The sequence below is a fragment of the Coregonus lavaretus genome (genome assembly GCF_964263955.1).
Source record: "Coregonus lavaretus genome assembly, contig: HAP1_SCAFFOLD_3875, whole genome shotgun sequence".
NCBI classification, from domain to species: domain Eukaryota; kingdom Metazoa; phylum Chordata; class Actinopteri; order Salmoniformes; family Salmonidae; genus Coregonus; species Coregonus lavaretus.
This window is the reverse complement of record NW_028164262.1, coordinates 36,309-51,317: the sequence shown is the minus strand read 5'-3', so window position 1 is coordinate 51,317 and position 15,009 is coordinate 36,309. Positions and strand designations below refer to the sequence as shown.

General features: G+C 46.0%; 1 protein-coding gene across 1 annotated transcript; it reads left to right on the top strand.

The window, feature by feature from the left end:
• Positions 1 to 412: 412 nt before the first annotated feature.
• On the top strand, positions 413 to 14,049 carry LOC311117263 (uncharacterized protein; the record flags this gene model as incomplete). Its single annotated transcript, XM_084192234.1, has 5 exons — positions 413 to 611; positions 918 to 1,003; positions 1,248 to 1,308; positions 11,489 to 11,505; positions 11,997 to 14,049. Coding segments are annotated over 5 exons (501 nt in total), but the record flags the coding sequence as incomplete, so codon positions are not given.
• Positions 14,050 to 15,009: the final 960 nt, after the last annotated feature.

Genomic DNA, 15,009 nt, shown 5'->3' with positions numbered 1-15,009 from the left:
TGCTGCTCACAGTAACCCACCTCGGTGCTGCTCACAGTAACCCACCTCGGTGCTGCTCACAGTAACCCACCTCGGTGCTGCTCACAGTAACCCACCTCGGTGCTGCTCACAGTAACCCACCACGGTGCTGCTCACAGTAATCCAGCTCGGTGCTGCTCACAGCAACCCACCACAGTGCTGCTCACAGTAACCCACCTCGGTGCTGCTCACAGTAACCCACCTCGGTGCTGCTCACAGTAACCCACCTCGGTGCTGCTCACAGTAACCCACCTCGGTGCTGCTCACAGTAACCCACCTCGGTGCTGCTCACAGTAACCCACCTCGGTGCTGCTCACAGTAACCCACCTCGGTGCTGCTCACAGTAACCCACCTCGGTGCTGCTCACAGCAACCCACCTCGGTGCTGCTCACAGCAACCCACCTCGGTGCTGCTCACAGCAACCCACCTCGGTGCTGCTCACAGCAACCCACCTCGGTGCTGCTCACAGCAACCCACCTCGGTGCTGCTCACAGCAACCCACCTCGGTGCTGCTCACAGCAACCCACCTCGGTGCTGCTCACAGCAACCCACCTCGGTGCTGCTCACAGCAACCCACCTCGGTGCTGCTCACAGTAACCCACCTCGGTGCTGCTCACAGTAACCCACCTCGGTGCTGCTCACAGCAACCCACCTCGGTGCTGCTCACAGTAACCCAGCTTAGTTCTGTAAGTAGTTAATCAGATGCATACATCAGTCTTCAAGCTCTACTTTTCAGGTTTGGAAAGTCCTAGAAAATGAAGCAGTCACACCACTGGATTCTCTCTGTGTGGTTTCCCAGGCAGCTTCAGTAGCTAGTTTGTTCCCTAGATGTTTCCATATTAAGTGTGTTTGGTTGTTTTCTTAAGTGTTTTTATGGTTGTGGTGTTGTTCTGTTGTAGATGGTTTCGGAACAGTGGACCCTTTCGGTGGCAACGCTTTTGGAGGAAAAGGTGGATTCGCAGACTTCAGTCAAATGTCCCACAAGGTAGGTTACAGGGGAGCGTTGTAGATGTAAATAATATAGAAGTACTATTCCCATATTAATAAAATAACTGACATTGATATGATATTTATTTCCCCCCTGAATCCACGGAGGCCTTGCAGTAAACCCACTGTCTGACTGTCAAGGCAACGAGATGTAGGCTCGTAACAAAATGCTGGTGTATAATACCTCTGTTTTTAAAACTTCATTTTGGATGTTTTTGTCTTTATTCTGGCGTTGTGAGCAGAAGCCAAGCAACCCTGCGCTGCCACCCAAGAACGTGCCTAACAGACCTGCACCTCCATATGGTAGGTGTGCGTGCGTGTGTGTGTGTGTGTGTGTGTGAGCGAGCACTCATGCACACGTTTCTGTGCTCACACTAATATGAGAAGGAACTCAATGTGATTGTACTTATAAAACACAGTTCTTCCCTAGTCAGCAAAAAAAACAAGAGAAACTCTTGTTACATCAAAGGACCAGAACAGAAACTCTGAAAACTGATGCATAGAGGCTAACTTTTAAAACACCTTTCTAGGGGTAATACCACAATGCTAAAATAGACGCTTATATTATTAAATCTGTTATTTCTAATTCATTTTCTTAAAAAAAAAAAAAAAAAAACATCTAAGTACTGTAGTCTTGTTTTATTGTTTCTGTGTCTCAAGTGACACCCTAATCCCTACATAGTGCCGCTACTTTTGACCAGAGCCGTGTGGTACGTAGCCTGTGAGTGTCCTCTGGAAAATGTTAGTTAGTTAGAAGGAGGAGAGGTTGGGGTAAGTGACCGTTTGTAGCATCAGTTTTTCAGAACGACTCATTTGTGTTCTAACACTGTCTTATTAAACTTGTGAGAGCGTGTGTGTGAGAGCGTGTGTGTGTGAGAGCGTGTGTGTGTGAGAGCGTGTGTGTGAGAGAGCGTGTGTGTGTGTGTGTGAGAACGTGTGTGTGTGAGAGCGTGTGTGTGTGAGAGCGTGTGTGTGTGTGTGAGAGCGTGTGTGTGTGTGAGAGCGTGTGTGTGTGTGAGAGCGTGTGTGTGTGTGTGTGTGAGCGTGTGTGTGTGTGTGTGTGAGCGTGTGTGTGTGTGTGTGAGCGTTTGTGTGAGAGCGTGTGTGTGAGAGCGTGTGTGTGTGAGAGCGTGTGTGTGTGAGAGCGTGTGTGTGTGAGAGCGTGTGTGTGTGAGAGCGTGTGTGTGAGAGCGTGTGTGTGAGAGCGTGTGTGTGTGAGCGTGTGTGTGTGAGCGTGTGTGAGCGTGTGTGTGTGAGAGCGTGTGTGAGTGAGCGTGTGTGTGAGAGCGTGTGTGTATGTGAGAGCGTGTGTGTGAGAGCGTGTGTGTGAGAGCGTGTGTGTGAGAGCGTGTGTGTGAGAGCGTGTGTGTGTGTGAGAGCGTGTGTGTGTGTGAGAGCGTGTGTGTGTGTGAGAGCGTGTGTGTGTGTGTGAGAGCGTGTGTGTGTGTGAGAGCGTGTGTGTGTGAGAGCGTGTGTGTGTGAGAGCGTGTGTGTGTGAGAGCGTGTGTGTGTGAGAGCGTGTGTGTGTGAGAGCGTGTGTGTGAGAGCGTGTGTGTGAGAGCGTGTGTGTGTGAGCGTGTGTGTGTGAGCGTGTGTGAGCGTGTGTGTGTGAGAGCGTGTGTGAGTGAGCGTGTGTGTGAGAGCGTGTGTGTATGTGAGAGCGTGTGTGTGAGAGCGTGTGTGTGAGAGCGTGTGTGTGAGAGCGTGTGTGTGTGTGAGAGCGTGTGTGTGTGTGAGAGCGTGTGTGTGTGTGAGAGCGTGTGTGTGTGTGTGAGAGCGTGTGTGTGTGTGTGAGAGCGTGTGTGTGTGTGTGAGAGCGTGTGTGTGTGTGTGAGAGCGTGTGTGTGTGTGTGAGAGCGTGTGTGTGTGTGTGAGAGCGTGTGTGTGTGTGTGAGAGCGTGTGTGTGTGTGTGAGAGCGTGTGTGTGTGTGTGAGAGCGTGTGTGTGTGTGTGTGAGAGCGTGTGTGTGTGTGTGAGAGCGTGTGTGTGTGTGTGAGAGCGTGTGTGTGTGAGAGCGTGTGTGTGTGAGAGCGTGTGTGTGTGTGTGTGAGAGCGTGTGTGTGTGTGTGTGAGAGCGTGTGTGTGTGAGAGCGTGTGTGTGTGAGAGCGTGTGTGTGTGAGAGCGTGTGTGTGTGTGTGAGAGCGTGTGTGTGTGTGTGAGCGTGTGTGTGTGTGTGAGAGCGTGTGTGTGTGTGAGAGCGTGTGTGTGTGTGAGAGCGTGTGTGTGTGAGAGCGTGTGTGTGTGAGAGCGTGTGTGTGAGAGCGTGTGTGTGTGAGCGTGTGTGAGCGTGTGTGTGTGAGAGCGTGTGTGTGTGAGAGCGTGCGTGTGTGTGTGAGAGCGTGTGTGTGTGTGTGTGTGAGAGCGTGTGTGTGTGAGCGCGTGTGTGTGTGAGCGCGTGTGTGTGAGCGCGTGTGTGTGAGCGCGTGTGTGTGAGCGCGTGTGTGTGAGCGCGTGTGTGTGAGCGCGTGTGTGTGAGCGCGTGTGTGTGAGCGCGTGTGTGTGAGCGTGTGTGTGTGAGCGTGTGTGTGTGTGAGCGTGTGTGTGTGAGAGCGTGTGTGTGTGATAGCGTGTGTGTGATAGCGTGTGTGTGAGAGCGTGTGTGAGAGCGTGTGTGTGTGTGAGAGCGTGTGTGTGTGAGAGCGTGTGTGTGTGAGAGCGTGTGTGTGTGATAGCGTGTGTGTGAGAGCGTGTGTGTGTGTGTGTGAGCGTGTGTGAGCTCCTTGTTAGTACTTCTCCTTTTCTCTCCTTCTCTGTGTGGTTGTGTTCTGAGGGTGCAGAACCCTCCGTTTCTTCTTCTTTTGGAGTAGCTGGTAAACAGGAAAGCTGTTGGAACAGATAAGGTCTGTTTTTGCTTGAGCACAGACTGATTACTTTGATTGTATTGTTTACCATCCAAATCAGGTGTCCAGAGTAAGATATGAATTAACCAGTGGTCAGAAAATATGACAATTTTAGTAGTGAGGTAATGGACACTGGGTAGTTTGAATGGTCAAACTGTCTGTCAAAGTTAGGCTGCCAGCAGGTCAAAGTTAGGCTGCCAGCAGGTCAAAGGTCAACAGAAAGTTGCGCAAAAGCTGGAAGTGTGTGTGGTCTGCCCTCATCTACCTCAGTGTGTGGTCTGCCCACATCTCCCTCAGTGTGTGTGTGTGTGTTCTGGTTGACACGGGAGTGAAAATTCAGTCCTGTCCCGTCTTGTCCTGTCAATGTTTTTCTATAACCCCGGAACTTTCCTGTCCCTTCCCGAGAAAAATCACTCCCGTCCCGTGCTCATTCCTGCGCACAGAAATATGTAGGCTATTGTGTTTGTTTAGGAAGTATTTAAAATAATTTCAGTAATGCAATATGCGACTGTGATATGTGGTTGTCTTACCTATTGGAGTTAAATGGACTGACTTTAGGTCTAAGTAGCTGGATAAGTGTATTCTAGATCATTAAGGCTGGAGGATGAGGACAAAGACCACAGCAGGTAGGTCTGCTCAACACAGCACCGGCAGAAATCTGTAGCCTACAGCACCGGCAGAAATCTGTAGCCTACAGCACAGCACCGGCAGAAATCTGTAGCCTACAGCACAGCACCGGCAGAAATCTGTAGCCTACAGCACAGCACCGGCAGAAATCTGTAGGCTACAGCACAGCACCGGCAGAAATCTGTAGGCTACAGCACAGCACCGGCAGAAATCCTTAGCCTACAGCACCGGCAGAAATCTGTAGCCTACAGCACTGAGCACATAACACTGTAGCCTACAGCTGAGCACTGAGCACATAACAATGTAGCCTACAGCTGAGCACTGAGCACATAACACTGTAGCCTACAGCACTGAGCACATAACACTGTAGCCTACAGCTGAGCACTGAGCACATAACACTGTAGCCTACAGCTGAGCACTGAGCACATAGGAACATTTACAACACATTAACATTTACAACATGAACATAAAAAAAAACCTGAGCGGCAGGACTGCATAGGCTAAGTCAACCTATTTATATTTCACGCTTCACCTTAGATATCACAGGTTTTGTTAAATACATAAACAATTGGGCTTGACAGTAAAGTTGTTAGGAGTAGAGCAGCTATGCCGCTTCATGCTTCTTGTCCCGCTCTCTGGTTGGTAGACTATTTGATTAAAACGCAGCATTTTTTACAATCTGCATACTCGCTTCCTTCCTTGTAAAAGACAACTCCATCAAATGTAGCTAAAACATCGCTCTTTCCTTGGCTCTAATGTTAATGTTCGTGATGGGTCCTTGGCTGCAACAAGACGTTGCAATTCCTTGAAGGCTTCATCATTTAGCCTACTGACGTAGTTTGGCATCTGACTCTGAGGTAGCCTAGTGACTGGCAACAACTGGAGCGAGGCGCGAGTGAGCCGACGGGAGGGGGGAAATCACCATTTACTTTGTATTTATTTGTATTAAGTAAAATTTATTAGGCTACAGCTGTTGTTTTTATGAAATGCTCCACACATGACATATTTCCACCCCAAAAACTCAGTTTATAACTATTCCTGTACTGCCCGTTCCTGTAGACTGTTGATCCTGTCCCGAACTTGACTCCCATTCCTGCCAGAATCCCGCAAGACCCGTGTCAACCTCTACGACCGACATCTCCCTGTATGTGTGTGTTCTGCCCACATCTCCAACAGTGTGTGCCCTGTGTCTCTCTTCCTCTGTGACCTCTCTCACTCTCCTAGCAGCAGCCACAGTCCAGATGTGGTGGTGGTGTCAACTGTTCACCCTCGCTCGCCTCTCTTTCGCCTCTCCTCTCTCTCTCTCGCTCTCTCATGCCTCTCGCTCAGTAAAATGTCAAACAATGTCAAAAGTACACAAATAATTAAAATGTTTTTAAAAAGTACAACGAATCCAATTAAAAACCCAACTAACGCTGTATAAGGAGCCGAGTAAACACTCCATGGCTCGGGTGACTGAGGTTCTTAATGATCTTCTTGGCCTTCCTTTGACACCGTGTGCTGTAAATGTCCTGGAGGGCAGGCAGCGAGCCTCTGATGATGTGTTGGTCTGACAGCACCACCGTCTGGAGAGCCTTGTGGTTGAGGGCGTTGCAGTTGCTGTACCAGGCGGTGATGCAGCCCGACAGAATGCTCTCAGTGGTGCATCTGTAGAAGTTTGTGAGGGTCTTAGGGGCCATGGCAAATTTCTTCAGCTGCCTAAAGTTATAGAGGCGCTGGTTGATTTCAGGTCCTCAGTTATGTGTATGCCGAGGAACTTTTGTCCCTAACCACTGGTGCCCCGTCGATGAAGATAGGGGCGTGCTCCCTCTTCTGTCTCCTGTAGTCCACGATCAGCACCTTCGTTTTGTTGACATTGAGGGAGAGGTTAATTTCCTGGCACCACTCCAACAGGGCTCTCACCTCCTCCCTGTAGGCTGTCTCGTCGTTGTTGGTAATCAGGCCTACCACTGTCGTGTCGTCAGCGAACTTGATTATTGAGTTGCAGTCATGGGTGAACTGGGAGTACAGGAGGGGACTAAGCACGCACCCCTGTGGGGCCCCTGTGTTGAGGATCAGCGTGGCGGTGGTGTTGTTTCCTTCAGGAAGTCCAGGACCCAGTTCCACAGGGAGGAGTTCAGACCCAGGACCCTGAGCTTAGTGATGAGCTTGGAGGGCACAATGGTGTTAAAAGCTGAGCTATAGTCGATGAACAGCATTCTCACATAGGTAGTCCTGTTGTCCAGGTGGGATAGGGCAGTGTGTAGTGCAACAGCGATTGCATCGCCCATGGATCTGTTGGGGCGGTATACAAATTGAAGTGGGTCAAGGGTGTCGGGTATGGTGGAGGTGATGTGGTCCTTGACTAGCCTTTCAAAGCACTTCATCATGACAGAAGTGAGTGCTCGTGTGCTACTGGGCGATAGACAGTTCAGTGACCTGAGCTTGCTTGTGTACAGGAACATTGGTGGCCATCTTGAAGCGAGTGGGGATGACAGGCTGGTGCTGGCGCGTCAACTATTCAGCCTCTATCTCTGAGAGGAGGGGTGGAGTGTAGCTGGTCTCGACGGGTGCTCCTTTCGGTCACCCAGCTTTACCTTATATCTATCCAAATTGTACCCATGTATTTCACATGGGCATCAACACTCTTTATAGTGCTTGATGCACAGAAAAGCCACCTATAAAAGCCCACTACAACAATGTAGTTGTTGTTGTTGTTTAACACAGTAGCTAGCATGATGGTAGTCTGATGGTTTTCTAGGTTTCTTTCTAGGGCCACAATTCTGACTGACAGGCTAATTACCTCCATCTGTGTTATGTCAATAGTAAACAAGTGTTGTGTTGTATGTCAGGACAGCAGCAATAGAGAGAGAACCAGCCTATCATTACAACAATACAAACACAAAAATACTAGGTTGGACAATGAAGCTCTTTATTAGGCCTCCCGAGTGGCACAGTGGTCTAAGGCACTGCATCGCAGTGCTAGCTGTGCCACTAGAGATCCTGGTTCGAATCCAGGCTCTGTCGTAGCCGGCCGCGACCGGGAGACCCATGGGGCGGTGCACAATTGGAAAGTGATGGTGTTTTCTCTACAGCCCTGCTAATACAAGCCACAGAGAAAGTGATGGTGTTTTCTCTACAGTCCTGCTAATACAAGCCACAGAGCACAGAGAAAGTGATGGTGTTTTCTCTACAGCCCTGCTAATACAAGCCACAGAGAAAGTGATGGTGTTTTCTCTACAGCCCTGCTAATACAAGCCACAGAGAAAGTGATGGTGTTTTCTCTACAGCCCTGCTAATACAAGCCACAGAGAACGTGATGGTGTTTTCTCTACAGCTTTTTTCAAGTCAGTCGGTGTCCAAAATGGCACCTCCCTATTCCCTATGTAGTGCACTACTTTTGTATTCCCATACGTAGTGCACTTTATAGTAAATAGGGTGCCATTTGAGACGCACAGCAGGCAGATCCTCAGTGTGTTTCCTCACTACGTTGTGGTTAATACCTCATGTAACCAGTGCTACTTCCACAATGCATACTGCCCTAATACCAGTGGTCTCAGTGTGTCACACACAACCAGTGTCTCTGTGTGTTACACACAACCAGTGGTCTCAGTGTGTCACACACAACCAGTGTCTCAGTGTGTCACACACAACCAGTGTCTCTGTGTGTTACACACAACCAGTGTCTCTGTGTGTCACACACAACCAGTGTCTCTGTGTGTCACACACAACCAGTGTCTCAGTGTGTCACACACAACCAGTGGTCTCAGTGTGTTACACACAACCAGTGTCTCTGTGTGTCACACACAACCAGTGTCTCTGTGTGTCACACACAACCAGTGTCTCTGTGTGTCACACACAACCAGTGTCTCAGTGTGTCACACACAACCAGTGTCTCTGTGTGTTACACACAACCAGTGTCTCTGTGTGTCACACACAACCAGTGTCTCAGTGTGTCACACACAACCAGTGTCTCAGTGTGTCACACACAACCAGTGTCTCAGTGTGTTACACACAACCAGTGTCTCAGTGTGTTACACACAACCAGTGGTCTCAGTGTGTCACACACAACCAGTGGTCTCAGTGTGTCACACAGGCAGCTCTGGGCTTCTTCCTGCTACTGCTACTTTCATAACACACTGCAACATGTACTTCTCCTAATGTGGCTCAATGTAGTTGGGCCATTTAAATGTACACACCTTTTGATGCCGGGGTTTTCTGTATATAACGAGACACGACCTAATTTTGTAACGTCAGTCAATCAATTAAATTCCACCAAATACTGTTTGTGTAGTGCTTGTAACGAATACATTATTGTCACAAAGTTTTAAACGGTAGCCTGGAACTAATGTGAGACTGTTATGTCATTCTAAGTACTGTACTCTTTAAACAAATTCAAGAATCACAGTGCTGTGAAAAAGTATTTGCGCCCTTCCTACTTTTCTCTACTTTTGCATATTTTTTTCATACTGAATGTTATCAGATCTTCAACCAAAACCAGATATTAGATAAAGGGAACCTGAGTGAACAAATAACACAACAATTACACACTTGTTTCATAAACAAAGTTATGCAACACCCAATGCCCATGTGTGGGAAAAGTAATTGCCCCCTTTCACTCAATAACCAAACGCTTCCTGTAGTTGTTGATCAGTCTCGCACGTCGCCGTGGAGGTATTTTGACCCACTCTTCCATGCAGAACTGGGTGTTGCATAACTTTTGTTAATTAATTAAATAAATAATTATTTGTAAACTCAGATTCCCTTTATAAAATATTAGGTTTTGGTTAAAGATCTGATTATCACTCAGTATCAAAAATATGCAAAAATAGAGAAATATCAGAAAGGGGGCGAACATCTCTTTCATGGGACTGCACAACAACATTCCTATATTTATGGTTCTCTCTTAGGACTTGGGTTGGGTGGTGGAGGTGCTGCTGCTTTGGAAAAACCAAGGGACCCGTTCCAAATTCAAAACACCTTTGGAGACGCATTTAGCAGCATAAAAGATCCTTTTGCTCTTCCGCGTGTCTCCAGCAAAGCTACTTCTAGAGGGTTTGGTTCTGTAAGTTTGAGCTCAATGGTTCTCCTACTGTCCAGTCCCAGCCACTGCTGCTTTCTGCTTTCTGCTTGTAGTGGCCATCTCAGAACATCTAGAGCGGAACACAAGTTCTTTCATTTCTCTTCTGCGCCTCATTCTAGCACCTCGAGCTGGAGTAGCTGTTGCTATGCAACGTTTCACCATCCAATAGATTATTTGTAACAATTCACTTGGAATAGCTTTTCAGGGTCGTTTTTATGATTGTAGGTGCTCAAACCATGTGTATTATAAAGGAGCATTTTACAAAAGCTGAAGAACAGAGGCACATCTAGGTCTTTTCCTCAGGTGCTGGAGCTGTAGGTAAATTCATGAAAAACAGAAAGGAAAACACGGCACACTGCTTCTCATACTCCCAGGTGATGTTTATTTATAATAACGTTTCCACCCTCAGGTCTTCATCAGGCGTCCATATCCCAGGTGGGGGTGGAAGGTCCTATTTATAGGGGCAGTACTCAGTGACATCACTTCCTGAAACAGGAGGTAAAAAATGTATAACATAGGTAACACAATATTAACATTCAATGTATCAACATATATGATCATACACAAGGAATGCAATCAATATTTACAGTAATATACATACAATATTCATACGATGTTCAATTATCGTTTAAAAGAAAATACAATTTGGCCATATTGAAACTATAAAAACGGTTTCAAGTCAAACTCCTCGCCAAGAGGAGACGGTGTGTTGAGCCTGTGGATCCAGAAAGATTCCCTTTTTGAAGAAGTTTCCTCTCAATGTCCCCTCCCCTGCGTGACATCTTGACCATTTCTATTCCAATGTATCTCAGAGAACTGCATTGCTTGCTGTTTGGGGTTTTAGGCTGGGTTTCTGTATAGCACTTTGTAACATCTGCTGATGTAAAAATGGCTTTATAAATACAATTTGATTGATTGATAATAGGATGTCCAGCTTGTACAAAATGAACAGCAACCAGATTTTCTGTCTCACCTGTCCGTATATTGCTGCGGTGCTCACAGATCCGTGTCTTAAGGCTTCTGCGGGTTTTCCCTATGTAAGACAGACCATCAGGAAGTGATGTCACTGAGTACTGCCCCTATAAATAGGACCTTCCACCCCCACCTGGGATATGGATGCAAAAGGAGCATTTCACCCAATATTTATTTTCATATTATTACAGATCACCTGTACTGTAGTGTTGACGAACAAACCTCTTGAGAAAGCTCACCAGACATCAGGATACAGTCTTCATATTCTTTGCATTAGCAGTCCATGCTCCTCTAGTCTCCAGGGTTGGGCTCAATTCCGTTTCAATTCCAGACAATTCACTGAAGTACACTGAAATTCCAATCCTCTCCAATGCTTTTCAATGAGGAAAGCTAGGATTTGGAATTGGAAGTTGTTTTACTTTTCGGAATTGACTGGAATTGAATTGGAATTGACTGGAATTGAATTGGAATTGACCCCAACCTTGCTTGTCTCTCCCCTACTGCACCATCATGGCATTGGAGGCTGGTCGCTGGCACTTCCTGTGCCGTCTCTGACATCTGGCTAAACAAACTTTTAAAAAAAACGTGTCTAGAACATGGTTGAGTGTTCTTAGTTCAACACAACACAAATGACAATCATCTATGCTATAATAGTTCTGTGGCATCTCTCACTCCCTCAGTCAGTGTTCTGCTCGCATATTATACCGTGTGACTCTCTGTCACTTAGGAGACGTACAGTAAGTAGTCTTGTCAGAATCTCTCTCTTTAGTCTCCCATACTATCTGGTAGATCTGCTGCTGGCATGGCAGCTTTGCATTTTCTGTTGCGTTTGTTGTTGCATTGTACTACCATTTGTTGATGCTGTTTACCTAGGTCCTGGTGCCAACGTGTTGTGAAGTGTCTGTTTGTGATCTGATCTGCGTAATCTGCAGAGGTGCTTGTTATTTTTTATCATTTGTATGTAATGTGTTTTTCTCCCAGGATTGGAAAGTGTCAAGGTAAGATTACTAGAGATGGGTGTGATTTTTCCAAATGTAATTCTTTGCATGCGAAGAACCTTTCTACATTCCATTCTCTGACTGGACGAGCACTCTGATTTGGTGATTACTATTGACCTCTTTTATCAGGTGGCTTGACACACTGAATAGAAAATGGAGGCATGTTACAGTTGGTAGCACCAGCAATCTTTATTTTTATTTTATTTTTTCTCACTGATTTAAAGAATTCAATATTTATCAATCACCACTAATTCGATAAATCACCATGAACTGTTTTTACCACAGTTGGAACTCATGACTACTCAAATTCCAACTTCTCGGTTCAAACACCATCATTTGATCGCAAATGTTTTTAACGCTCACTATTGTCTCCCAAATGTAAAAGTTGAGTACGAGACCCTTTTGACATATGCAGGCTTTAGGTCTGTGTGTCTGTGTGCATCTCTCCCCTTGTATCCAGCGTGTGACGTGTCCCCTTTACCTTCCTGTAGTTTGGAAGTGAATCAGAGCAGCTGGCGTGGGCGACGAGGGAGAGCGAGCGGGAGGAACAAGAGAGGCTGAGGAGACTCCGCCTACAGGAACAGGAGGACCTGGAACTGGCCATCGCCCTCAGCAAGGATGAAAACTAAAAAAACCTGTCACAGACTCGCAAACAATAACCACAACCCTGTTACACACTCGCAACAATAACCACAACCCTGTTACAAACGCGCGACAATAACCACAACCCTGTTACACACTCGCAACAACACACACCACCTGACCACAGTCCTGTTACAAAGCTGAATAAAACAATGCTGCTGACTGACATCAAACAGTACAGCCCGCATACAGCTGCACTACTAGCAACAGCTCCTCAACAGCCCAAATACTACCGTCTGACTACAGCCGGAGAACAGCGTTGTCTACAGACCTCAATACAGCTAGACTATAACTCTTGTACTCCCCCAATACAAAACTGGAGTACACCCCCAACAACTACAACTTCTGTGACGTTCTGACAGCAGCCCTTCTACCGATACAGCTCTGTGGCGTTCTGACAGCAGTCCCTCTAGACAGTGGCCCAAATCGTCCCCTAAACGCCTACGCCCTATGCACTTGCGGAGATCTGAGAGGATCTGACAGGTGTAAGTAATCTGGTAATAGCTCCACCCTGCTCTCTGATAGGCTAGGTGGAAGTTTCCCCATGTTGCTTATACCAATCAAATCCTCTCCGATCTCCACAAGTGCTTAGGGTGTTGGGTTTAGGGGTCAATTTGGGATTGGGCCTAATATGTACAGATGGGATGGCAGCCCCGCTACCGATCCAGCACCACTGAAGCCAGACTTTATGAAGACTCTAACCTACCAAAACCTCTCTTTAACCTCTTTGTCATCAGCCTCAATGGCCCTCTAGTCAGCCACATCACAACTATAATCAACCACAGCTCAGCTCCACTTTAGCCTGACTTTAGTCCGACTTAAGCTTGACTGACCACAGCCTAAATCAAGAGTGACTTAACTCTGATTGGCTACGGCCAGTGGTCTAACTCTAGCAGTCCCCGTAGTTATTCTGTGGGGAGACTCTGGATGCTTCCCTTTGCATTGCTTCATCGTTTGTTGTGAGGAAACATCAAAGATTTTAACATTTTTTTTATTTAATTTTAATTATTTATATAGGGAAAGATCATGCACTTGTGGTTTATGAAGTGTCTGTACATACACTGTTATAGCTGTATAATACACCCTTTAATAACTGCTTAGAAACATTCATATTAAAAGTCTAAACTTAGCATACTCTTTCTCTGTCAGTGAGTGTGCTTGTGTTCCTGATTTCTGGTGAAAATCTATTTTTTGGTGAGGAAATCTCTAGATTATGGAAAGACATTGTTTTGTTGTTTGCTTGTCTCTGGGTTCGCTACTGTATTCCCTTACATCCCAACAGAAGAATGACACGTTCAAAAACTATTCTGCCTTAAAGGATATGGGGGGGGGGGTTGATCTCTCACCTCTCACTGTCAACATTTAGATTGATTGTATTTCCGTTGTTATTTCTTAACGCTAAACTCTATAATGCCTTCAGTAGGCTGATTTTTGAAGTGTAATCCGTTATGGATTTATTCAACTAGGGCATTAGAATGACTATTTTCTTTTTATATTATTTAATTCATTTTCAGAAGACTATTTTGGCACATACAATGTGTGTTTATTCAATTAACTCTTAATGTTGTCTCAAATTGCACCCTGTTCCCTAGGGGCCCTGGTCAAAAGTAGTGCACTACGTAGGGAATAGGGTGCCATTTGGGATGCAAACACAGTGTGTGTATATTCAAAGAACTCTGTGCTGAAACTCATTCTCCAGTGTTGACCTGAAGGTGTATTGTATTGGTCACACCGAGATGCATTAAGAAGTAATGTACTCTGTCTTATCCACAACCAAAATGGCTAATTTCATGTGTAACAGTATATATGATTATAAATATTCCTTCAAGGTTGGGGATTTTTCTTAAAGTAATTGTCATCCTGTGTATATCTTTGAATATAAATAAAACATCGTGTAACATACCAGGAAATGGTTGGTGTCTTGTTTCAAAGAGAAACACACTCTCTCTTTTCTCTCTCCTCTCTCTTTCCCTCTCTTTCTCTCTCATCTCTCTCTTTCCCTCTCTCTCATCTCTCTCTCCCCCTCTCTCCTTCTCCCTCTCTCTTTCTCTTTCCCCCTCTCTCTTCCCCCTTTCTCTCATCTCTCTCTCCCTCTCTTTCCCCCTCTCGCTCTCTCATCTCTCTCCTCTCTATCCCCCTCTCTCTCTCTCTTTCCCCTCTCTCTCATCTCTCTCTCTCTTTCCCCCTCTTTCCCCCTCTCGCTCCCCTCTCTCTCTGAAGTAAAAGTTACTTTCACAAGAACAGAAAAGTGAAATGAGAATGTTAGATTTGCATTTCACTACTCAATGAGTTATTTTTAGCCAGGTTTTTACTACTTTTTTTTTTTTTTTTTTTACTTGATGTATTCTAACAAGATGTTGGCAGATTGAACTGAAATCTATGAAGGGCCTTTTTTCCTCTGCAAATGGTCAAATCCTCTCAAATGGACCAATAGTCAATGCAATGTACCTAAATGCAGAGATATTGAGAGAGAGATACAAAGTGCAGCTCTCTGCTCCCACCTGTCCTACATGTGTCTCCTTCAGCGACAGAGTAGTGCCACTTATAATGGGAGGTGTGATCAGTTAGCAGCTCAGCTAAAAGGTTTTTGAAGGAGTGTGTATCATTTCAGTTGAATGTAAAGGACCTTTTTGATGTCCGTGTATAATTTAGCCATAAAAGAGGTGCGTCCCAAATTGCACCCTATTCCATAAAATAACAAAAGTAGTACACTAAATAAGGGAATAAAGAAAGTGTCATTTGGGACTGCTGTGCCCCCTGTCCCTTCCAGACATCTCCCTAGCCCAGCCAGCCTGTAATTATGGAAATATGTTTGTATTTATAGGCTGAAACCGCAAAAGACTGGCCTAGTCAGAGTAACAG